General features: G+C 56.8%; 1 protein-coding gene across 1 annotated transcript in view; it reads left to right on the forward strand.

The window, feature by feature from the left end:
• Window positions 1-23,307, forward strand: part of LOC115501321 (IQ motif and SEC7 domain-containing protein 1-like) — an 86,323-nt gene that overhangs the window by 61,370 nt on the left and 1,646 nt on the right. The window contains 10 exon segments of the mRNA XM_030296353.1: window positions 2,646-2,768; window positions 4,303-4,469; window positions 9,393-9,532; window positions 10,255-10,284; window positions 11,811-11,936; window positions 13,152-13,251; window positions 15,987-16,148; window positions 16,986-17,054; window positions 17,057-17,161; window positions 22,576-22,625. Of these exon segments, the coding sequence (XP_030152213.1) occupies window positions 2,646-2,768; window positions 4,303-4,469; window positions 9,393-9,532; window positions 10,255-10,284; window positions 11,811-11,936; window positions 13,152-13,251; window positions 15,987-16,148; window positions 16,986-17,054; window positions 17,057-17,161; window positions 22,576-22,625 (1,072 nt within the window).

Consider the following 23,307-nt stretch of genomic DNA (forward strand, 5'->3'; position numbering starts at 1 on the left):
CGCATACGTGCGTGCTTGCACCCTCGGGCACCGTATGTCACACATGGACCCCACGGGCCCCCTGGCACACACCCTCAGCACCTCCATCCCTCTCCAGCAGAGCCGAGCCACTGCAGGGCTGGGGGGTTGGAGTTCTGGGCTCCCTTCCCCAGCCTGGCTGCCAGCTGTCCCAACACGCCCTCAGGGCGAGGGGTGGGGAGCCCAGAGAGACCCCCGGAGCCTCCCTCCCCTGCCTCTTTCCTGCCTCTCCTGGCTGGGAGATCTCAGGGTGAGAGTCCAACCATGGCTGACGGCCAGAGCCCTCCCAGCTACTTGGAACTCTGCAGAAAGCCGGGTTTCCAGATCCCTGGAAACTGCCGACAGTTTGAAAAGCTCGGACCCCAAATCTCTCCATTCCTCCTTGAGACTGCCCTGAGTAGACAGGCACCCTGCGCTTGGACCCTTGGGTCTGTTGTAGTGCAGTTACTGTGCACAAGCCCTGTGTCTTCCCCTCACAAGCAGGGGTCGGGGGATGCCGGGTCTCCCTAACTCCCTCTCTCAGAGGAGGAGCCAAAGCTGCAGAATAGCATGGCACAGGGTGGCTCAGGGCCTGGGGGAGCACCTCCAGCCCGTTGAGGATTTTCCTGACCAGGCAGCTGCACAGAGATGTAGGCCAGGAGCAGAAATCAGAGCAGGGTAAAGAGCGGACTGTTAGTAACAAGGGCAGCGCCCTCCATCCATCCAGCTCTGCCCCATGGGATGAAAGAACAAAGCAAGGGGGGCGGGCTCAGGCCTGCTGGGGCAAGGCGCCTCTGCAATAAGGAAGAGCCTGGCCATGCGTGTTCCCGCCATCTCTACACTTCCCTGGGAGGAGGCGGGCATCTGCCTGGGGCCTCTTTTTTGGCTCAGGGAGGGGCTGGCCTCGGAGCTCCCCCCATCCCCACACACACACCCGGACTCACGTACACATGTTTGTCCTCATTTGGGCACACGGACACCCACTTGTACACACAGGTAGATGCGCAGGCACACAGGATGCAGTGAGCCAGGCCTTTGGTGGCAGCTGGCTGTGCCTGGCACCGGGCATGCCCACCCGGGCTGCTTTCTCCCTGCTTGACATTTGTGTTCCCCCATCAGGAAAAGCCTGCTGCATTGTTAGTGTGGCTAGTGCCCCTCTCTCCCTTTAACCCCGCCTCAGGAAACAGTCCAGGGGAAAGCAGATGAGGTCCTTAGAGAATTGGGCCTTAGGCTGTCTTGGGCCAGCCCCCCATCCCCTGCCCCCGTTCCTGCGTTCCCCCCCACACACCCCAAGCTGGCTGCTGGTGGTAGGAAATCCAGGCATTGTTCTTCCCCATCAGAAAATAGCAGCAGCCTGAAGAAGTAGCAATCCTAACCCCACCCCCCACCCCCCACCCCCCACACCAGGCGTCCAGCTCAGATGCTAGTCAGCAAAATTACTCCGTGTGGCCCTATCCCCCTCCCCCACCTGCTCTGCCCCAGCCTCTGAGGATGCTGCCCCCAGAGCTGTAAGCACTCAGAGAAGTTGGGGGCAGCACAGTTTATGCCCAAGCCCATGGCACCCAACAGAGGGAGGGCGGCCCTGGAAGTGAGGACTAGGCCTCCCATGGCCGAGGCCTCTGCAGCCACACCCGAGGTGGCCATGGCTTTGTTGCAAATGGATACACTAGATACCAGAGCCTGCTGAGTGGGTCCCTGGTGCAGACCCCGCCTTCTCTGTTCAGGAAACGGAGCATGCTGTGCTGGGGGGCAGCGCTGGGATGAGTGGAATGAACCAAAACCCAGTTACCAACGCCTTCTGTCAGCTCCGCCTCCACTCGGCGGATTGGCAGATGAGGATGGCAGAGATTCTCCAAGATGCCTCTTGAAAATCCCCGGCAAAACCCAGGCACCTCGCCCCAAACCCTCCACGTGGGAGGACCGGCTCAGGGCAGAGTCACTGCCCGGCGAGTTAGCACCCTGGGCCTCTGCTTCCTCCTGGAGAAGATGGGCGCGTGCTCCTGGCATCCCTCTCGGACAGCCCGAGCAGACCGGAGCAGTAACGTCTTGCTTTGTGCCCTGTGGACATCTCGCTTTGTGCCCTGTGGACCACGCGCCCAAAGAGCCCATTGTTTGTGCCCCGGCGGCCTTTATCAGGAGCAGCCATAGGCTCTGTCTGGCTCCTCTGTAGAAAATCACACACGTACGAGGTGCCGGGTGGCGCAGTTGGTTGTCTGGCCCTTGATGTCATCTCGGGTCATGATCTTGCAGTTGTGTGACTTCAGGCCCCACGTCGGGCTCTGTGCTGGCAGCAGGGAGCCTGCTTGCAATTCTCTCTCTCCGTTGCTCTCTGCCCCTCCCCCACTCACGCTGTCTCTGTCTCTCTCAGATAATTTTTAGAAAAAAGAAAAAATTACACACATAGATATAAGCACTAATGTCTTCCCATAGTTTCAGGGGGGGTCTTTAGGCTACATAATCTGAAGTGTTTGGTGATTGGAGGAAGCCGGCGGAGGACCCTCCTGGACAAGAGGTGGCCAGCCGTCCCGGCTCCAGGCAGCTCAGCACCTGCCCCTGCACTGACTCCCTTCGCGCTCTGCCCCAGCAGGAAGGCCGGCAGAGGCCCTGCAGGCAGCAGGCGCTGACGTGGCCTTGGTGTCTCTTTCCAGCTGCGTGGTAGACGAGATGGATTTCTCTGCCATGGAGCTGGACAAAGCTCTCCGGAAGTTCCAGGCACACATCCGGGTCCAAGGGGAGGCTCAGAAGGTGGAGCGGCTCATCGAGGCGTTCAGGTCGGGGGCGAGGCAAGGCGTGGGTGGGTGTGGGCAAGAGGAAGGTTGCTGGTCGTGAGGCCCAGGGCCGGGGCCCGAATCCCCCTTCACCACCTCCCCTAAGCAGGGTCAGGTGGCCTTGCCCTTGCCTGGGGAGATGAGGCAGTGGCCCCTTCTGCATGCCAGGGGCTGTGCTGGTTATTGCCAGAAGCAGACTTTTGGACAGTCCGTCTTCCTCCAGGTCCTCATGAGCATCACTCACTCGTGAGCCCGTGTCCCCATCGTCTGCCCATTCACAGAGGGCAGCGAGTCTCACACAGTGACCCAGAGCACAAGCTGCAGAGCCACACGGCCTGGCTGTAGCACCCGCTCCACCACTTACTAGCTGTGTGACTTTGCCCTAGCGACTTCATCTCTCTGTGCCTCACGTCCTTGCCTATAGAGTGGGGATAACGAAAGCACCTACCCTGGACAGAGTGGAAGGACTGAACCCCTTTGGACATGTGGGCACGCTTAGCCCATGCCTAGCATGACAGAGCCCACAGTCAAGGGCAGCTACGACCCTACAGTCATTCATCCCGGGACTGTGTGCACAGTGACTGGGTGGGATCCTCTGTGCCCTTGCTGGGTATAGGACACACGAGTCAGCCACTGACCCAGCCCTCCAGGCTCAGCACCACTGGTGGGGCCAAGGTGGGGAATGAGGACACAATAGGAGGACAACTCTGGGGCCCTGAGCAGGGGGTTGTTCAGGCACTTCCTTCCAGGAGGGCTTCTTGGAGGTGGCGGCACTAATGGAAAAGGCAGGATTGAAGCCCACGTCATCTGAGCTGTGATAGTCACTGCCTTAGTCCTGGCACCCCATGGTTCTTCTTCTCTGATCTGCCCCCCTCACCCAGCTCCCCCTGAAGTCCCCAGTGGATGGGGGCCTCTTGGAGTTTGGGGCAGGGGCGCACATTTGAGGCAATGAGAACAATAAGCAGAATACATTAGTGAGGCTGTTGCTTCAGCTGCTGTAACAAAGATGCTCCAGCAGCCGTGGCTGAAACAAGATGGAAGTGCATCTCCCTCTGAGCTGGCATGAAGGAGGCCCAAGCCAGGCTCCCTTCATCTCAGGGTCCCAGGGAGCAGGGCCAACACCCATCACCACAGGGGAGAGGAGTGGGCTCTGCCTTTTAAGGTACAGCCTCGAAGATGCCCACATCCCATCTGCTCTTATCCCATTGGCCAGAACTTAATCACCTTCTGGGCTGCATCCAATCCCGAGGGAGACTGGGGCATGCAGTCCTCGTCCTAAGAAGGCATTGCCAGCCTAAATACAGGTAGGAGATGTAACCAGTGTGAGAAGGAGAGAGTGGATAGAGCGGCACTCTACCTGGCAGGTGTTATTTACCCCCGTTTACCAGATGCAGAAACTGAGGCTTGTAAGGCAGCACCCGGCCTCAGCCATTAGGTGCCAGGGCCCAAGTGATCATGGCTGCCGTGCGTGAGGGCTAGACCCACTCCCTGCCCTGACTGAAGTGGTCCTGACCCTGCTCCCTCTCCCGGCCCCCAGCCAGCGGTACTGCATCTGCAACCCTGGGGTGGTTCGGCAGTTCCGGAACCCAGACACCATTTTCATCCTGGCCTTTGCCATCATCCTGCTCAGCACAGACATGTACAGCCCCAACGTCAAACCTGAGTGGAAGATGAAGCTGGAGGACTTCGTCAAGAACCTGTGAGGTGAGCGGCCCCGGGACCCGGGCTGTGGCATACAGCCATCCCACACTCTGCACACACACCCGGCTGGGCATGGGGCCAGGACGTGAGTGCGCTGGGCGCAGGGCAGCGCAAGGGAGCTGGGCTCCAGCACACCCAGCCATCGCCCACAGGGGCCTTGGGCGAGCACCGGCTCCACAGACAGGGCACAAGTCATCCTGAAGAGGGCAGACTCCTGTCACGCTCCGTGACACACACTGGGAGCATGGACGGAGTGACCCACACCCGGGTCTTGTGCTGTGATGGTTTTAGCTTGTTTCGCAAAGATACACAGGGATTTGACAGGTAGGCAAGCTCAGCCCAGCTCGGGAGGGCCAGGCCAGACATGGTCCACAGAGGCGGATGGGGTGATGTGAGGGAGCACAGTCGGGAACAGGGCAGGAGGAGGGAAGCCAGGCAGGGGAGGGGCCGGGCAGAGAGCCTGTGCCACCATCCCTGCTGTGCCCTCTCCTACACTCCGTGTTCCTCATGAAACTGACTTGACTTTTTTTTTATGTTTATTTTACTTTTGAGAGAGAGAGAGACCGAGTGGGAGCTGGGGAGGGACAGAGAGAGAGAGAGAGACACACACACACACACACACACACACACACACACAGAATCTAAAGCAGGCTCCAGGCTCCCGAGTTGTCAGCACAGAGCCTGACATGGGGCTCGAACCCACGAATCGTGAGATCATGACCTGAGCCGAAGTCGGACATGACTGACTGAGCCACCCAGGCATCCCCGACTTGCCTTTTGTGTGTATTTTTTTAAATTTTTTAACGTTTTTTTATTTATTTTTGAGACAGGGAGAGACAGAGCATGAACGGGGGAGAGTCAGAGAGAGAGGGAGACACAGAATCTGAAACAGTCTCCAGGCTCTGAGCTGTCAGCACAGAGCCCAACGCGGGGCTCGAACTCACGGTCAGTGAGATCGTGACCGGAGCGGAAGTCGGACGCTTAACCGACTGAGCCACCCAGGCGCCCCTTGTGTGTATTTTTAAGAGGAACCTTATATAAGCACACTGTAAACAGGAAGACCGTATCATTTGCCACACGTAGGCAGCCATTGTAAAAATGAATTCAGTGGACGAGAACACCAGGCCGGGGCGAGTGGCCCATGTTAGACAGGAGCTAATGGTGGGCAGCAGGAAGGAAGGCCTTCCTGCTGTCGTTGCAGAGGAAAGGAATTGAAAAGGAGATGGCTGCCTCCCAAGTGGCACCATGTTATCTGACAGCATGTCCTCGTTTACCTGGAGTCCCTGCAAGGAGGAGGAGGGACTATGTCCCTTTCCTTGGGAAACACCAAGCTGCAGCAGGCTGAGATCCCCTTAGGGTGTCATATTTTTTTTAAAAAAGGAAAAAAGTTGGTCTGAATCAGGTCCAACTTTGTCAGCTTGTTGAGCTATTTTTTTTTTCCTATCCAGTTCTTTAAGTCTTCTGAACTGATGATAAAACTTTAAGTTTTTGATCTTTGTTGCGCCATTTAAATTTCCTATAAAACCACCGCTCTGTCCTCCCCTTTCCTGGGGCAGGAAGACCCTCCCCTCCCCCCACCCGGGGTTTGAACTGTCCTGGTGCGCCCCCTGGTGGTGGGTACCCTGCAACAGGCCAGCTAATGGGGTGCCCATCCAGAAGAGTGCCAAGCTGCCCGCTTTTCCCAGCTGGGCTCCAGGACCTGATCAGTCAGGGAAGCCAAGGGGCAGGGCTTGGTTCAGACCAACCAGACGGCCATCCCCTGCCCAGAGCACTCATGGTGTGTGGCCCTCTGTTAGATCTCAGGGGTGCTGTGGACCCCAAGGAATTCAGGTCTTAGCTACAGTTCCCAGGAAGCTAAGGAGTCTGGGAATTTTCTTAATGGCAATTCAGCACCAGAGCACAAGAGTGCAACCAGCAGATGCTTTGATGGGACAGGGGCTGTCTCTCCTCACAGGGCTGAGCCTGATTCTGGTCTTCACAGGGTCCCCCGTGGCCTTAGCGTGTAGGCCTGTTCTCCCTCGCTGCCCAGAGAGCAGGCTGTGTGCTGCATGCTGTTGGTGACCCCATGCGCTGCAGTTTAAAGGTCTTTGTGATTTGACTCTGATTTTTTTTTTCTGCCTTTAGACCTCACCCACATAATTGGGACTCCCCTGTATGGGGAACAACAGGAGCAGCCTGAAATGATTAGCCCAGAGGAGAGAAGGCCCGGGGAGGGAAGCGTTGCTCAGTCAGATTGCCAGTCGGCCACCCTCACATCAGTGGCTTTGTTGTTTGTATCCGGCCTTGCACCCGACCATCCCAGCAGTCTGGGGGAGTTATCATCCCACTTCTCAGGAGATTGAGCTGTCGGCGGTCTCCCAAGCCTGGACCGTTCCCTCCAAATCCCATCTTTTCAAGCCAGGAACTCAGGAGTGTTCTCTTCAGTCTTCCTTGTGTTCAGAAGGGTAGCCAAGGCAGAGGGAAGGGATCTGCCCAAGGTCACGTCCACGGGGGCAGAACTCTGGTCTCCCACAGCCTGGCTGGTGCTCTGCACCAGGCAGATGTCCAGCTTGGTGTTTGTAGAAGAGACCTTCCCCCCTGCACACACTGGGCACATTTTCTCTGGAATTCCTCACTCTGGTTCCCCCGGGGAGACTCTCAGCAGGAGTGCCTTTGGGGGGTTGGAGGGTAAGTGGGGGAGGAATCGCTCACCAGCATGGCAGCCAGACGAGCAATGATTTTCTTTTATTGATGTTTGTTTTTAAGTTTTCTAGATTGATTTCTTTTTAATGACTATTATCCTCACATAATTTCAAAAAAAAAAAAACACAAAGTAAGACAAGCTAGCAATCAAATTCTTTGGTATTTACCCAAAGGAATTGAAAACCCTGTACATCCACACAAAATCCTGCATAGGATGTTTATAGCAGTTTTATTCATAGTTGCCAAAACTTGGCAGCAGTCGAGAGATGTTGTTCGGTGGGGGAACGGATACATAAACGGTAGTCCATGCAGACAATGGAATATTATTCAGCACTAAAAAGAAAAGAAGCCATGAGAAAACAGGGAGGAACCTTAAAAATGCATACCACCAAGTGAAGGAAGCCAGTCTTAAATGGTTGCATACCATAGGAGGCCAGCCATATGACCTTCTGGAAAAGGCAAAACTATGGAGACATAAGAGATCAGTGATCACCAGGGGTTGGAGGGAGGAGGGGCGGAGGAGGTAGAGCTCGGGGGAGTTTTCGGGCAGTAAAACTATTCCACCTGACTCCGTGGTGGTGGAGACGTGTCGGTAAACGTTTATTACCGGTGGTGGAGACGTGTCGGTAAACGCACAACACCAAGAGTGAATCCCAATGTAAATTATGGATTTTGGGTGATAATAGTGTGCCAGTGTGGGTTCACTGGTTCTAATAAATATATGACTCTGGTGTGGGAAGTTGGTAGTGGGTGGGGGCCGGTGTTACAGGGAAATCTCTGGGCTTTCCCCTGAATTTTGCTGTGAACTTAATTGCTCTAAAACACAGTTCTAAAAAATAGTCTGGTTTTAAAAAATGTGTGGGGTGCCTAGGTGGCTCAGTCAGTTGAGCGTCCGACTCTTGATTTCAGCTCAGGTCATGATCCCAGGGTCATGGGATTGAGCCCTGTGTTGGGCTCTGCTTAGGATTCTCTCCCTGTCTCTCTGTCCCCCCCTCTTCCCTCTGCCACTCTCCCCCCTCTCACACTCTCTCTGTAAAATTAAATAAAAAGTATGAACGGTCAGTAGCAGAGCCCCTCCCACCCCTACCTGTGTGCCCAAGGCCACACCCTCCCCCTTACAGTTCCGTGTCGGTTCCCTGTGGTCGTCCTCATTTTCCTGGCAGCTGTGTGGTATTCCATTGCACCCGTGCAGGGATGGCTGAACCAGTCCCCTATTAATGGGTAAATGGGTGAATCCCAGTCTTCTGCTCTTTGGAAACCATGCTGCCATGAGTGCCCTGGTCTGTGCATCATGGCCCATGGGGATAAATTTCCCCAGGATGCAACCAGTGGCCCAGAGGGGCTTTGAGTGTATATTTGTGACCCTCCCACCAGCAGTGGCTGGGAGGTCCCTTCCCACAGCCTCGCCAACTGCGCAGGTTACCAAACCTCTGGACCTCTGCCAGTCTGTGGTCTGAGGACTGGCGTGGGGTTGTGTTTCTCTCTTGAGTGGGGCCGAGTTTTCCTCGCAGCAGTTTTTCAGGGTATAGCAGAAAGGGTGCATGCCTGTCGTCAAAACAACCTGGCTTCAAGGCCAGACCCCAGCTTCTGTGCACGTGATGTGGGACAACAGCTGGTGGCGCTGCTCAGGTGCACGGAGTTCTCACTTTCTGGGAACGCACCGCCGCTGCTCTGTCTTCTTCACGAGACCTCCATGAAGTCACCCGTGCTCTTGGTGGCCCACTTCACAGAGGACCCTCAGCGCAGAGACTCGGTCCCACGGCTCGTGAGGGGCAAAGCAAGAACTTAGGCCCACGCCTGTGGGAGCCTGAAGCCACAAACACCAGCTTCACAGCCACCCCCAACCCCGGGGCCCTTCCCTGAGCCTTGCTTTCCCAGCTGTGGAATGGAGACGGTCACACCCACCCAGCGGGGCCATGGTCAGGATTAGCAAGCTGATGTTTACAAAGCCCTTGGAGCATGGCTGGAAGCTGGCACAGCCCTCTGCGTGCTGATCTGGGTGGCTATGCTGGCCTTGTCCTGGTGGAAGGATCCTAGGGCATTTCATAATTGACTGAAGGTGTTCAGTGGCTGTGGGTCTGGAAGGTCTTTGGTTCTGCTGAGGATTGATGAAAGGGATTGATATTCTGATTGGGTTTAGAAACTTGGTAAATCAGGGGTGAGCCTGGGGCCCCGAAGCTGAGTGGTGCCACAGCCACCCAGACCCTGGCCCGCCCTGATGCCTGGCTACTGTCTCCTGCCCAGGTGTGGACGATGGTGAGGACATTCCCCGGGAGATGCTAATTGGGATCTAGGAGCGCATTCGCAAGTGGGAACTGAAAACCAACAAGGACCACGTGTCCCAGGTGCAGAAGGTGGAAAAGCTCATCGTGGGGAAAAAGCCGGTATGTGGTGGCCTTGCATCCCTGGCTCCCTCACTCCCACCCACCCCCCCTCCATGCGACCCCAGGCCTGCCCCACTGGCATTAGCTTTGGACAGGGGCCCTGATGCCATTTGGAACCTGGCTTCTTCGGGGCATAGTTGGGGGGGGCGGTTCCTTTAGGTTTAGGGTGGCTCCTGCCTGATATTGGGGAATAATAACCATTGGCCCTGGGTTATATTTAAAGAGAGCCTGAGGCTCCTAAGAAACCAGCCCAGGGGCGCCTGGGTGGCGCAGTCGGTTAAGCGTCTGACTTCAGCCAGGTCACGATCTCGCGGTCTGTGAGTTCGAGCCCCGCGTCAGGCTCTGGGCTGATGGCTCAGATCCTGGAGCCTGTTTCCGATTCTGTGTCTCCCTCTCTCTCTGCCCCTCCCCCGTTCATGCTCTGTCTCTCTCTGTCCCAAAAATAAATAAATAAACGTTGAAAAAAATTAAAAAAAAGAAACCAGCCCAAGTTGCTCAGTGGTCCCTTGGTGGCCTGGGAATGCCCTTATCGGCCTTTCCAAGTTCTGGCAGCGAGGAGGTCTCCTGAGCTGTGTGTGGCATGTCTGGACAAAGGCTATGGGAACGTGCCTCTGGAGGGGTGCTTACCTACTCGGATGTCACCCCATTAGCTCTCTCAGGTCCCAGGTGCATGCTTTGGATCATTAATATCTTTTCTTGTTTGTTTAATGTTTCCCACATAGATTGGATCCCTGCATCACGGGCTTGGCTGTGTGAGTATCCCTCTGCTTTTACATCCTGGCTGATATCCCGCCCCGGGTTGGGGTTGGGGTGGGGGCAGGGAGGTCCACCATGTTCTGTGTTCACCTCCCTGCATCCCCTGGTTCCCAGATCCACAATTCTGGCTGCTTGAGTTCCTTTCCGGAGTGATAAGAAATTTGATTTTCATAGTTCTCCCAGCCTCGAACCTCTGCAGGCCCAGACTGCAGCCACCTGGGGAGGGTTGTGTACCGTCAGGCCAGGGCAGATGGTGTCCCTCCCTCTCACCCGGCCCGGTTGAGCACAGAGGCCAAGGCTTGCCTCCGACCCGAGGGACTGTGCCCAAAACAGATGAGGCTGATGGGCCATTGCAGGCCTGCCCACCCAACCCGCCCTCTGCCGCCCACACTCCACTGTCACCACCTTGAGCAGGTCTGCCTACCTGCTCACCCCAGGAGCAGCAAGGCTAGCCTTGCAGTCACGTGGCACTTTCCTTATGTGTCCGTCTTTACCCTTCACCCGGCAGCCTGCACTGCAAAAGTCAGCGTCACAAACCTGTCTGCTCCCCCCTCTTCCCACCTTGGCCTAGAGACAAACCACTAGACGCTGCCGTGGCCAGCCCTCACCCACCTCTCCAGCCCCACCTCCCGCCATCCTCTCCCCTTCACGCTTTTATTCCAAACGATGCCCCTCCCTGAGCACGCCAGCCTGGGCCAAGCCCTTCCTCCCATCTTCCTGATGCACTGAGCTTGGGCCTCCCACCACCAGGGCACCCGTTGCAGAGTGAACCCTCCCTGCCAACACATCCCTTTACTAACCCGCTGTGTCCTGCGTGAGCCTGGGTGCTCTCAGAGCCACCACTGGGCCTCCCCAGTGACTTGTCATCACAGTCCTTAGACACCATACAGGTTGTACCTGGCCTTGTGAGTGGCTCGGACTTCAGCAGAGTGGGGGCTCACGTGAACTCATGGCAGGCGTGCTCCGCGTGGAGGCCCAGGCCAGGCCCCACGGGGTGGTGTGGCTGCCGGCCGAGGAGTTGGGGCAGGGAACCATCAGAAGCGTCGGGATTCTTTAGGAGGGGCCTGGAATCCTCTCTCCTCTCTGCACCTTCCCAGTTGTGTGGCTGAGGCAAGTTGCTCAACCTCTCTGTGCCTCAGTGTCCTCATCTCAAGTAGACACTCTGGAGAAATCTTTGCCGGGACTAACAGGCTTGTGTGTGTGATGGGCACTTTGTGGGGACTGAGAAATCACAAATTCCTCACTGTGGGGGCTCCGGTGTGCACATGATGCTCTAAGACGTCTGGGACCTGCCTGAAGGAAAGGAAAGGAGGTGTCGTGAGAGGCAGGGACGCTTTCCACGGCCCTTCAGGAGAGCTCCTGAGGAAGAGCAGGGAAAGTTGCAAGGAGTCCAGACACGTCTGCTGTGTGCGGTTGGTGGGAGAAGGCGTTTTCGAAGGCCAGGCCCACAGGCTGGGTTCCCAGCGCACAGGGACTGCAACGGAGGGGCTGGGGGCTGACGCAGTGCTTCCTCCCCATACAGGTGCTCTCTCTGCCCCACCAGCGGCTGGTCTGCTACTGCCGGCTCTTCCAGGTTCCAGACCCAAACAAGCCCCAGAAGCTCGGGCTGCACCAGCGAGAAATCTTCCTGTTTAATGACCTCCTGGTGGTATGTGGTTCCCCAGAGCGTGTCGTGGCTGGGACCGTGGCTTGGGGCGGCCTTGAACTGCAGCTCCGGTCTCCCATCTGGCCTTGTGTGCCTGTGCTTGGGGAAAGGCACCTACGTGCGTGGGGTGGAGGTGAAGGGGATGGGGTCAGCCCCACGGTTTTGGGTTACAAGAGGCAGAATCTAACTCACAGCACAGCTGACGAAAACGGGGCTTCATCAGCTTATGTAAAAGCCTGGAGGGGGGTGTGGGTCTTCAGCCCCAACTATTTATAGAAGCTTACACAGCGTCAGCGGGACTCCTTTATTAGGCTCTCTGTCTCTCAGCTGCGTGGGCTCCCTTCTCAGGAGCTCTGTTCACAAAGAGAAAGTCAGTCTCGGCAGTTGCAGGCTTAATCCTGCCCCCTCCCTGCATCCCCGGCCACCAGGGGGATTTTCTTGGGAAGAGTCCGGGCAGAGGTCTCACTGGTTCCCGTGCCCATGCCTGAGCTGCTCACAGGGGCCAGGCAGGTGCAGTGCTGTCTCATTGGCTAAACCTGGGTCACTGCTCACCCCCAGGAGTGCTGGGTGGCAGAGAGGGGGTTCCCCAAAGGGAAACTGCGGAGCTCTTGCCCAAAAAAAGGTGGCATGGATGCTGGCCACCGGGGATAAAGATGCCCCTGGAGACAACGGGGGGAAACTGTCACTTGGGTCTTTGTCTCTCCTGCATGCCCCGGGCTTTCTTGCTAGAGGCCCTTGTCCCTGACCCCTACCTGCCTGAGGACCAGCCACTTCTCTCTGACTGCTGAGGTTGGAATCTGGACCTGTGGGTTTCAAGTCTTTGTCAAGGGTCCCTGACCTCAAGCAAGTGACTTCAAATTCCTGAGCCTCCGTTTCCTCCTCCAAAATCTCTCAGGCAGTCACAGAGCTCAGGTGGAGTCCTGGGTGTCCGAGCCTGGCCTGGCGCCTTTGGGGTCATGTGCAGTGCGGCGCCTGCCACCTCTCTGCTGAGGGGCTTCGTCGCCAGCCAGGACGACAGCTGGGATTCACAGGAGCGGAAGCCAGCATCCATGTCAGGATGTGCCTGGACACACAGGCCTGCCCTGCCCCAGAGGCCTCCCGACCTCTGCACTGCCGAGAGGGTTTTGACGTTAGTCTCAGTCAGAATCCCGAGGGCCCAGAGTTGCCCCTGAGCGGTGCAGGCGATACAACTCAGCCTCTGTCTCTGGCGGCCCTCAGGTGACCAAGATCTTCCAGAAAAAGAAGAACTCGGTGATGTACAGCTTCCGACAGTCCTTCTCCCTGTATGACATGCAGGCTCAGCTCTTCGAGAACCAGTGTAAGTCCGTGCTGGGGGCCTGCCGCGGCCCAGCCGCGAGTGTGTGTGCTGGAACACTCGTCCACACGTGGCCGTGTGCCACGTGGCGGAAACGGTGTCACAACTCCCACCTTGTAGTCACGAAGTGCTGTGCTCCCCAAGGATCTCCCCCTGGGGATCTCCCCCAGCTCTCCCACGTGTGTTCCATATTCCTGCTTCACCAGCAGAGAGAAGGTTGCAGGCCAGGGGTCTGACGAGCAACAGTACCTGGGGAGAATTTGATAACATTGTACATGGTGGTGATTGCCTTTGCTTTTGCCCCTACGTCTTCTTACCGTGTGGATAAGGTTTTTTTTAATTCAGGGCGGAGTGGATTTATGCCAATAAAATTTTGCCTGGAAGACACCAAGTAAATGGCACAGGTGATGTGCAAACACAGGCAAACAAACAGGTGCAGGCAAGGCCTGGGGGGCTGTAGGACAGGAGCCCGGTCCTGAGCAGAGAGCCCGGGTGCAAATGCGTCAGGACCTAGCGGTCCCTGGGCCGCATTCCCTTTGTCTGTAAAGTGGGGTGATAGCACCTACCTCAGGGACTTAGGTGAGTCCATACATGAAGTGCTTAGAGCAGGATTTATTCTTAGGTGTTATTGGAGTCTTCTCTGGGTATGAGTGGGCCATGGGGCCTGAGGACTTGGGGGAGGAGCTGACACCCCCACTGACTTTTCTCTGTTGACCTGGTCTTTCTCTGATACCCAAGCCCTTCCCTTTACCTTTCTCCCTCTTTGTCCCGTCCCTGTTGGAGGTCCCTGAGCTGTAGGCTGAGCCAGGCCTCCTGAGATGGGGGGTGAGGGGGAGGTCCTGTTGCCCTGCCCATTTTGCACTGGCCCCAGGGGAGGACCGTTCCAGTCGAGCGTCATGATATCTCCAGCAGCAGGGAAGCCCTCATCCTCTCAGACAGGTTGCCAAGCTACCGTCTGATCCGCTTTCAATCTGCAGGTTGAAAAAGAACCAGGGACCTGTGCCTGGGCCATCCCTGCCTTGCCTTGGTTTCTACCAGGGTGGAAGGTGGCCTCAGGGAGCATGGTGCCACCCCACATCGTCCTGACCGGCAGGCCCTCTCTCCGAAGGGGTGGCGGTGGTTGTGATGCTCCCAGCAGTGGGCCCGACCAGACTGAATCCGCAGGCAGAGGCTGTGCCCTCCTCGTTTTTACATTCCCAGGGCTCAGCCCTCATCCCTGAACCCAAGGTCCTGGCATAAGCCCAAGACTCGACACTGACATTTCTATGGGACATGCCTTCATAGCAGGGATCTCAAAGTGGTAGCCGTGGGTCAGTCGCAGCCCAGTTATGTGTTTGGTTTACACATTTTAAAAAATTTGTTGAGCTGATACTTAATATCTAAAATTACTAAAATTGGGGGCACCTGGGTGGCTCAGTCCGTTAAGTGTCCAACTTCATCTCAGGTCATAATCTCACAGTTCCTGAGTTTGAGCCCTGCATCGGGCTCTGTGGTGATGGCTCAGAGCCTGGAACCTGCTTTGGATGTCTCCCTCTCTCTCTCTTTGCCCCCTCCCCCCTCACACTCTGCCTCTCTCTCTCTCTCTCTCTCTCTCAAAAATAAACATTAAGGGGCGCCTGGGTGGCGCAGTCGGTTAAGCGTCCGACTTCAGCCAGGTCACGATCTCGCGGTCCGTGAGTTCGAGCCCCGCGTCGGGCTCTGGGCTGATGGCTCGGAGCCTGGAGCCTGTTTCCGATTCTGTGTCTCCCTCTCTCTCTGCCCCTCCCCCGTTCATGCTCTGTCTCTCTCTGTCCCAAAAATAAATAAACGTTGAAAAAAAAATTAAAAAAAAATAAACATTAAAAAAAATTTAATTAAAAAACAAAATAACTAAAATTTTAGATATTTTTGAGTTTTCTTGAAAACCGAGAAGGTTTTTGCTAGGCCCACATTCCCACGTCATGTGGCTGTCATGGGCTGCACGCCCCTCCCCCCCCACACTCACTCTGTTGCTCAGTCTCATGTGGTTTACTTCCTACATTTATGGGAACACACTAGGCATTTGAGTTCCCAGCCTTGACTTAGGTCTGAGCAAATGTGGGATTGGTGTTTGGACCAAGAACCTCCAAACATCCAGTAGCTGATGCTTGATTCCCGCTGAGGAGAGAGGCGCTACCAGGGGACCAAAGCCACAGAGACTCTGTGAGCTTGGAGGTGGCACCAGGCAGGTCACAGGCCAGAAAGACCGAGCACTCAGCATAGAGTGCATTGGGTATGGGGCGCCCATGAAGCACCCAAGGGAACTGAGGGTCTGGAGGCCACTTGTGAGAGAACAGAGCTCAGTGTGCACTCAGAATTTCTCAGGGAGACCAGATAAGACTCCCCCCAGCACAGGACACTGACTGTGACTCCCGGACTCCACCCCTGGCCATTCTCGAGCTTCAGGCAATGACCAAGGACCTTGACTTGAAGGGTCTAGGCTCCATGACCTTCAGGTTGAGGAAGGATGGGGGCCCTGACCTCTGTTCAGATTGGCCAAATCTGCCCCAGACTTCTGCATAGAACAACACAGACCCAAGTCAGGAGATGGGGATTTCCTGGCAGTCTCTCTGGTCTGCCCTGTGGATGCCTTTCCTCCCTGGTTAGACGTGTCTGCTGAGAGCCTGGACCCTTAGACTTAGCATTTCCTTGACCAGCAGAGAGAGTGCAGAGAACACCCAGGGATCCATGGGTTCTTCTCCTCCCCTTCTGCTTTGTAGACTACCCCAATGGCATCCGGCTCACATCTGCTGTCCCCGGAGCAGACATCAAAGTGTTAATAAACTTTAACGCTCCCAATCCTCAAGACCGGAAGAAGTTCACCGACTACCTGCGGGAGTCCATCATGGAAGTGCAGGAGATGGAGAAGCACAGGATAGAGTGTAAGTCCCAGGCCCCCTGGAGAGGAAGAGCCAGCAGCCCCGGCATCTCATGGGACTTGCTGGACGTGGCCGTTGGCTCCCATCTGGTGCCAGGGACTCTGGGGGCCCACAAAAGTGAGGTGCCTTGGTCTCACCTGGCCTTCCCACAGCCCTGTGACAGGGCAGCCCCCATACCCGGGCCAGAGGAGGTGGCGTGGGGAGGGCAGCAGAGGCCTCCGCGTGAGAGTGAGGGCTTCCGCGGCCCAGGCCCATCCTGCCTGTGGGACCACATGGCATGCCCTGAGAGAGCGTGGTTCCCCCGTCGCCCCACGAGACGAGATTTCCCGGAGATCCGGAGCTGATCTCGTTGCCCCTTGGTGTGCTTATTCTTCTTTCGTCTTCCACGTCAGGGAAGTCACCACCAAGCCCATCCTGTGGGTTTCATCAGACCTGATTATCATCTTTTCTCTCCTGGCTCCAAGCCTCACTCCTTGGAGACACACAACTACCCCCACCTTTGGGCCCCACCCACAGCAAGGTCGGGTTACCCCTTGCTCATCCGCAGACCCAGGCCAGCCAGTCTCCTTGCCAGCCCTCAAGCCTGCAAAGTGACGGTCTTTCCTGCAGACCCCAAGGCCCGTGCCTCTCCAGCCTCCCTTTCAGAGTTTCCTCCTAGCTCCCTTTTGTCAAAGGCAGCGTTCACACCTTCTCTTTCTTTCCCAAGACAACCGTGGGCCCTGACTTTTCCTCAGGCCAAACAGATGGCAGCTGGGCGCGATGCCAAGCCTACACAGAGGGCCCAGGGCCTCCCCCTCAAGGCTTTGTTTTCTCACTGGTCCCTCGCCCCCTCTGTTTCAGCGGAGCTCGAGAAGCAGAAAGGCGTCGTGCGGCCCAGCATGTCCCAGTGCTCCAGCCTCAAAAAGGAGTCCAGCAAGGGACGCTGAGCCGAGCCTGCCTGGATGACAGCTACGCCAGCGGTGAGGGCCTCAGGCGCAGCGCCCTCAGCAGCTCCTTGCGGGACCTCTCCGACGCGGGTAAGAGCGGGCCAGGACCCCCTTCCTAGCCCAGCGCACGCAGGACTCAGACCGGGCAGCTGGGGCACGCGTTGCGTGCCAGGAAAGGAAGGACCGCAGTGGCGGCTGGTGGCGGCAGGGCTGGGACGGAGTGCCGTTGGGTTTCCCGTGACTGTCCCCAGACCGTAGTAGCATCTGACCACACAGAGAGGGTGTCCCAAAAAGGCCAGAGGAAACAGGATCCGGTTGTCAAGGCAGAACAGCCAGGAGGTTACCCCTATTCTCCCTTTCTTCTTCTAGGGGTTTTATTTATTCTTTTACTTATTTTCCAGAAACTGCTCTCACACAGAGTGAGCCAGGCCCCACTGATGGATGTGTCCCTTATCCTCTGTGCTGCCGTGTCCCTGTGTTTTATGCTGATGAATGAAATGGAGTGAAGCCCTTGAAACTGTGTTTGGAGAACCCCCTCTCCCACTGTCCCTGGTCTCATTTCCCTCACGGAGGTCTCCCTTCCTGGGAAACCTGGGCCCCCATCCGGCCCAGAGGCAGTGGCCGCAGCTGCCCCCTGGATGTCGGGGCGGTGGGGAGAGGGGGGGAGCCCTGGCACAACCGTGGTTTTTGTTACTGTTTCTTTCTTTCTGTGTGTGTTTATTTGCTGCCGGCCTCTTAACCCCTAAGCAAGCAGCACCCCTAGAGCCTCCCAGATTTCCCAGGGGAGAAGGTGTGTCTAGAGCGTCAGGGAGCTTTTGGGGGCAGCTCGCCCGGCCGGGTCCCCTGGGCCAGCCGCCCGTGAGTGTTGTTTAGCCTGCTTTGCCTGCAGTGCTGTCAGAGAAGCTGTGGAGGGACAGCCCCTGAAGCCCCCCAGTCACGTCTCAACAGGCAGCTTCTCCTGGGAGGAGGCTCCAGCTACAATGGAGCAGAGGTTACAGGACGTTGTCCCACAGAGGGCACGCGGCTCCAGGTGTCCCGGCTCTAGGAGCCTGATTGCAGGCCCTGGGTTGTCGGAAAAGACCCTCTCGGGCCAAGATCAGCCGCCTCCTCTCCAGGGACCCGGCAGCCCCCTCCCCTTCTCGGGGCCTCACCCACCCCACCCTGCCTCGGACATTACCTCGTGGCCAGCCCTGGGCCCTGCTACTAAAAGAGCCTGATCATGACTCCATCCCACACCTGCCCCACCGGCCGCACTGCCTCCCTCCAGCTTACTCATTTCCCAGAAATTTTTTTCTTTTTTTTCTTTTATTGAGTTGGAATTTTTTTGTTCTTATTTTGTCCTGTCATTTTTTTTTTCATAGTAAAAATCAGAAATCCATTGCCAGCATGAGGGTTTACCCAGGGTTTCTCAACCCCAGCACCATTGACGTTTTGTGCCAGATAATTCCGTGCTGTTGGAGGGTGCTGTCCTGTGCACTGCAGGATATTTACCAGCATCCCGGGCCTCTACTTACGAGATGCCAAGAGTATCCCCACCCCCCAGTCATAACAGACAATAATGTCTCCAGAAATTTCCAGGGGTCCTCTGGGGGGCAAAAATCACCCCTGGTTGGCAAAGTGCCACGGGTTGAGAACCACTGGTTTTCCCTATGGCTTGTTAAACCCAGCTAAACATAATTGGACAGCTCTGGGCCTCTGCAGGCTGGTAGCTGGGACCTCTGTTTGGGTTTGTGCAGTGGCGTTAGGCCTGGCCTCTCTGTTCCCTGATGCAGCACCTGGAGGACGGATGGGTCCCGTCCAGTCCCTCAGGTAACAGTGGCTCTGTTGAAACCGACGCTCCCAGCGTGGCCAGCCACACCTAGGACTCCAGCTCCTGGGGGTCAGATAGAGCTGCACCCCCAGGCCTGTGTGAGGGACAGAGTGCTGAGGTTCAGCTGCTTTCCTTCTATCATCGCCATTGCCATTGTCATTTGGACATTCTGAACTAAGAAAAACTCTAGGGATTGAGTCTTCCCAGGAGACCATGTGAAGAATCCCCTGGGAAGGCAGTCCCATGTCCCCAGGAAGCCTGGAGGGTGTGTTTGAGTCCTGGCAGCTGCCAAGGCCCCAGACTGGGAGCCCTCCACGTGCAGTCTCCAGAGGGAGACCGGCCAATGTCGGCAGCCATCCAGGAAGATGCTGGGCTCAGCACCCAAAGACGTGCCCCGGCCTGGGTCGGAGTGAAGCTCTCCAGAGGCAATGTCACTCTCCCCACCGTGGCCCTCACTAAGAGGGCTGCTGGAGAAGAGGCAAGGCCTCGGGGATACTCTCTCCCTTCAGGAAAGCTAGCGCTCAGTTGTTGGCACGTCACTGCTCTGGGGGCGTCTGCCCTGGACCTGCAATCACACGTCATTCCGGGTGACGACACACTTCAGACGTGGATCCCCCCACCCCCCACCACCAATTCTCTCCACACGGTCTTCCTTCGTCTGGGATCCATGCTCATTTCAGTGGCACCAGAGCCCTGTCGGCCTGCGATCAAGGGCCTGCGTGGACCGGGGACACAGGTGTGACTGCGGCCTTAACCCCTGGCCCAGATCAGTCAAGTCATGATCGACACTATCCCTAAGCCCCCAGGGTCCTCCTGCCCCTCCCAGCGAAGCTGCCCAACATCAGTCTCCAGAGAGAGGATGTCTCCCAGAGGCCATGGGACCTGCCTGCACTTGTCATTGCTCCGGGGCCTAGCCAGAGACCTGCCATGTTCTGCCCCAGGGAACCCGGGAAGCCCTCTCAGGGGAGATTTGGTGGCTCCTGGTGGCCAGTGTCCAAAGCAGCACCTGCTCAGCCTCCAGCATTATTAAGGACCACAGGGTAGGACCCTGGGTTGAGAGCTCTTGCTGCATTCTGTGCCGATACCAAGAAGCAGGAGAAGGCTGTGAAGAGCCATGCTGGGAACTCCTTCCAGACGTGGTTACTGGTCCTGGCCACGGTTGGCCTGGCAGGGCCTGATCAGGTTCTGGGAGAGGCACTGGGTGGGGCAGGGCTCACTTGTGGCTGGTGCAGGACCCCTCCCCCCCCCAAGAGAGAGGGAGTGTAGCAGGAGATAGAGTGCAGGTGAGGGATAGTGTGGGTGCATGTGCGAGAGCTACTTTCCCAGCATGCTTCATCTCCATTAGCACATGATGTGCACCTGTGTGCACACACCCGGACACAGGTCTATAGCGAGCAGGTGTCTGTGGGGTGTGCCCATGACTAGGGGCTCTGGGACTTGACTGCAGACAGCAGTGAGGTAGGGATACCTCACATCTCATGCTTATTTGGGAAGTTGAAAAGATGGATTCTGAGAAACTTAGCATCACTCAAAGACATCCAAGTTAAAACTGTCCTAAGTCTTGGCGCACTTGGGGGCAGGAGGAGGAGGGTTTTGTTGTACTTCAGGTCAGATACCACACAGAGCCCCCAAACCTAGCTCCAGGCCTGGCCTAAGTCCCCTTGAGAGAAGCACATCAGTCGGAAGACATTGCTGGGCACTGGTGGGGCGGGCTGGCCTTACTGTGTCCCTGGTTTTCAGTTAGAGGAGCCCTCTAGGCTTCGAGGGGCCAGAGAGCTGATTTTAAAACTGCAGAGACAGCAGAGATCTGACTTCAGCATTTCTGCATGGTGCCACAAGATCCCGAGTATCTGATGCTCACGTCTACCCTACTCAGAGGAAGGCGCGTACCCATTTCACAGATGCAGAAACTGTGCTAAAGAATCAAAGGAGTGCCAGGTGGGGTTACCTCTTCAGCCAAAAAGCCTCGTTCTGCTCTATGTCCCTGGACCACTGTGTTGGGACAAAAAGCAGGAAGGGAAGATGGCCAGCCTCTCTTCTCATACGAGCTGAAAGATGAGGATATGTGACGACCCTCATCTTTCTTCCAGCTGGGAATAAGGGCCAGGTCCTACGTGGTTCTCCCTGGTCCTCAGCAACTGGTGGAAAACACTCTTGCCCTAATCTTCTGTGTGGCCCTGTCCTGAGCGAGCTCTGAAGCCCTCTCACACATGCCAGAGTCAAGCAAAGTTCCCAGCTGGGACTCAGGTTTGGGGGTTGGCAGGCCAAGCAAAGGGACCGAATGTCCCCCGAGTCCACTGTTGTATGCCCAAGATCAAGGCTCCATCCCAGTACACTCAGATGCCACGGTGAGGCCTGAAGGACCCACAGACCCACTCTCTACCCCACACAGGGCCAGCTTCTTGGCCACAGAGAGGCACGTAGCAACCTTTCCACCTTTCAGGCTCCTGGGCTCACTCAGCCTGCATTCCGCTCAGAAGGCAGCATGGCCAAGCTTCCCAGCCCCAGAGATGGACAGGCAGACCTGGGTGTGAGTCCCGCTCGCTCACTGTGGAATTGGACAGTCGGTCCATGAGCCTCAGCCTCCACCTCCTCCTCCTCCTTGGCACAAAGGGACACCTGTACTGCATTGCTGCGGGGCCTGACCAAGAACAAATGTGTTCGGCTCGTGGCCAGGGCTGAACAGGTGGAAGCCTCCAGAACATCAAGTGGGCGGCCCCTTCTCTGTCCCCTCTTCCTATCTGCTTTCCTGAGGGCTGGACAGAGACCGGACCCCGAAGCTTGGGCACCCACCATTCTTGCCAGCCTCAGTGTCCTGCAGGAATCCATGGAGAGGGCCTCCAAAAGGACCCTGGAGGCCAGGCTGAGCCTTTGGGCTCCAGAACCAAGAAGACACAGCCTTCCTGTAACACAGCCAACATATATTGAGTGCCTACTATATGCCATGTGCCGGGGGGTAGTAGAAAGCCATCGGCAGGCAGCGCTCACAGCTGAGGGAGCACTTGTGGCATCCGGAAGGGCGGTACCCGCAGAAGGGAAGCAGGACTCTGGGCTCTCCCAGCAGACCCTGCCCCTGCCTCCTGCCCCTGGCCAGGGCACTGCACAAACCAAACAGTTGGCTCCAGAAGCACCAGCACATTTGAGCTCCCCAGAAGGAAAAGACAGGACACCACGTTTAGTTTCCTCCTAACCATCAACCCCACCTTGCCTGCAAGGGGGGAGATGTATATGTATGTGTGAATATGCATATACACATGTATATGAAATCCACGCAGTCAGGGCCGCACAGGACCACATCTTGTTTGTTTTGAGCCATTGGAGAAGCTGCCCCTGTCCCATCCCCTGTTGGCAGGTGGCTGGAGCACAGGGCATCTGGCCCCCGCTGTGCATGCGCCCAGCCCTCCAGGGGGCATCCCCCCCACCCCCCACCCCCCCACCAACAGACTGCCAGTCCAGGAGAAGGGGTGTCAAGTTGGGGCTGGTCGAAAAGGAATTTTTTTCTTTGAACTCCCCCTCCCTTTTTTTTTCTTTTTTTTTTCTTTTGAAACTCATTACTGCCCTCCCACGGGCTTCCCTACGGAGCCAGTCCTCCGACCCTCCCCCCCCGCCTGCGGCAGTGGTGACCCAGGGCCAGGCAGGCGGCGGCCCGGCCTCGTGTCCGTGTCTAACCTCTGGTATTGCATGTTCTGGGCAGGGAGGCGAGGGGGTCGCTGCAGTGTGGGATCACTCGGGAGCAATGTGGAAGTAAGTAGGAAGCGCCTACGTCCAGCTGGCTGTCGTGTGTTGCCTCCCCGATCCTTGGTTTATATCTGTAGTCTTTTTTTTTGTTTTTTTTTTTTTTTTCCGTTTTGCTCTTCCTTCCCCCTACTGCACAGAGGCGCAGACATGCCCCGTCCCCCATGCCTGCCTCAGCCCCAGTGCATGCCAGCTTCCCCCCTCCTAGAATCGCCCATGCCTCTCACCGCTTGTTTGGGCTGGACCCATGGGAGGTGGGGGTGGTTCTGGATTCCGTGTTTTAGTTCCTGCTTTACCCCGTCCCCTGTGGCCCCCCAAGCATGGTTAACATCCCGGCTTCCTGGCACTCCCCCACCCCCACCCCGGGGCCCCCGCCTGCCCACACTGCTCCTGGGCGGGAAGCACCACCCGCCAGGCATCTGTGCACCCTCCAACCGCACTGTCGGGGGCGGGAGGGTGGGTTTTGCCCATCTCTTGACTTCCATGCTCCGCCATCCCCATCGCTTCCTTCCTGGAGTTCCGATTGCTGTGTGTCTGCAGTCAGGACATCATGGAATTGCTTAGCTAGCTCGGGGGAGGAAAGCCATGAGAGGAAGAAAAAATTCCGTGTGGATTTCATGAGATTTCATTCATCTGCCAACCATTTCTATATTACTGTTCACATCGTAACCTCAGCTTGCAGACCTTTTTC

The sequence above is a fragment of the Lynx canadensis genome, chromosome A2, assembly GCF_007474595.2.
Source record: "Lynx canadensis isolate LIC74 chromosome A2, mLynCan4.pri.v2, whole genome shotgun sequence".
Classification (NCBI taxonomy): domain Eukaryota; kingdom Metazoa; phylum Chordata; class Mammalia; order Carnivora; family Felidae; genus Lynx; species Lynx canadensis.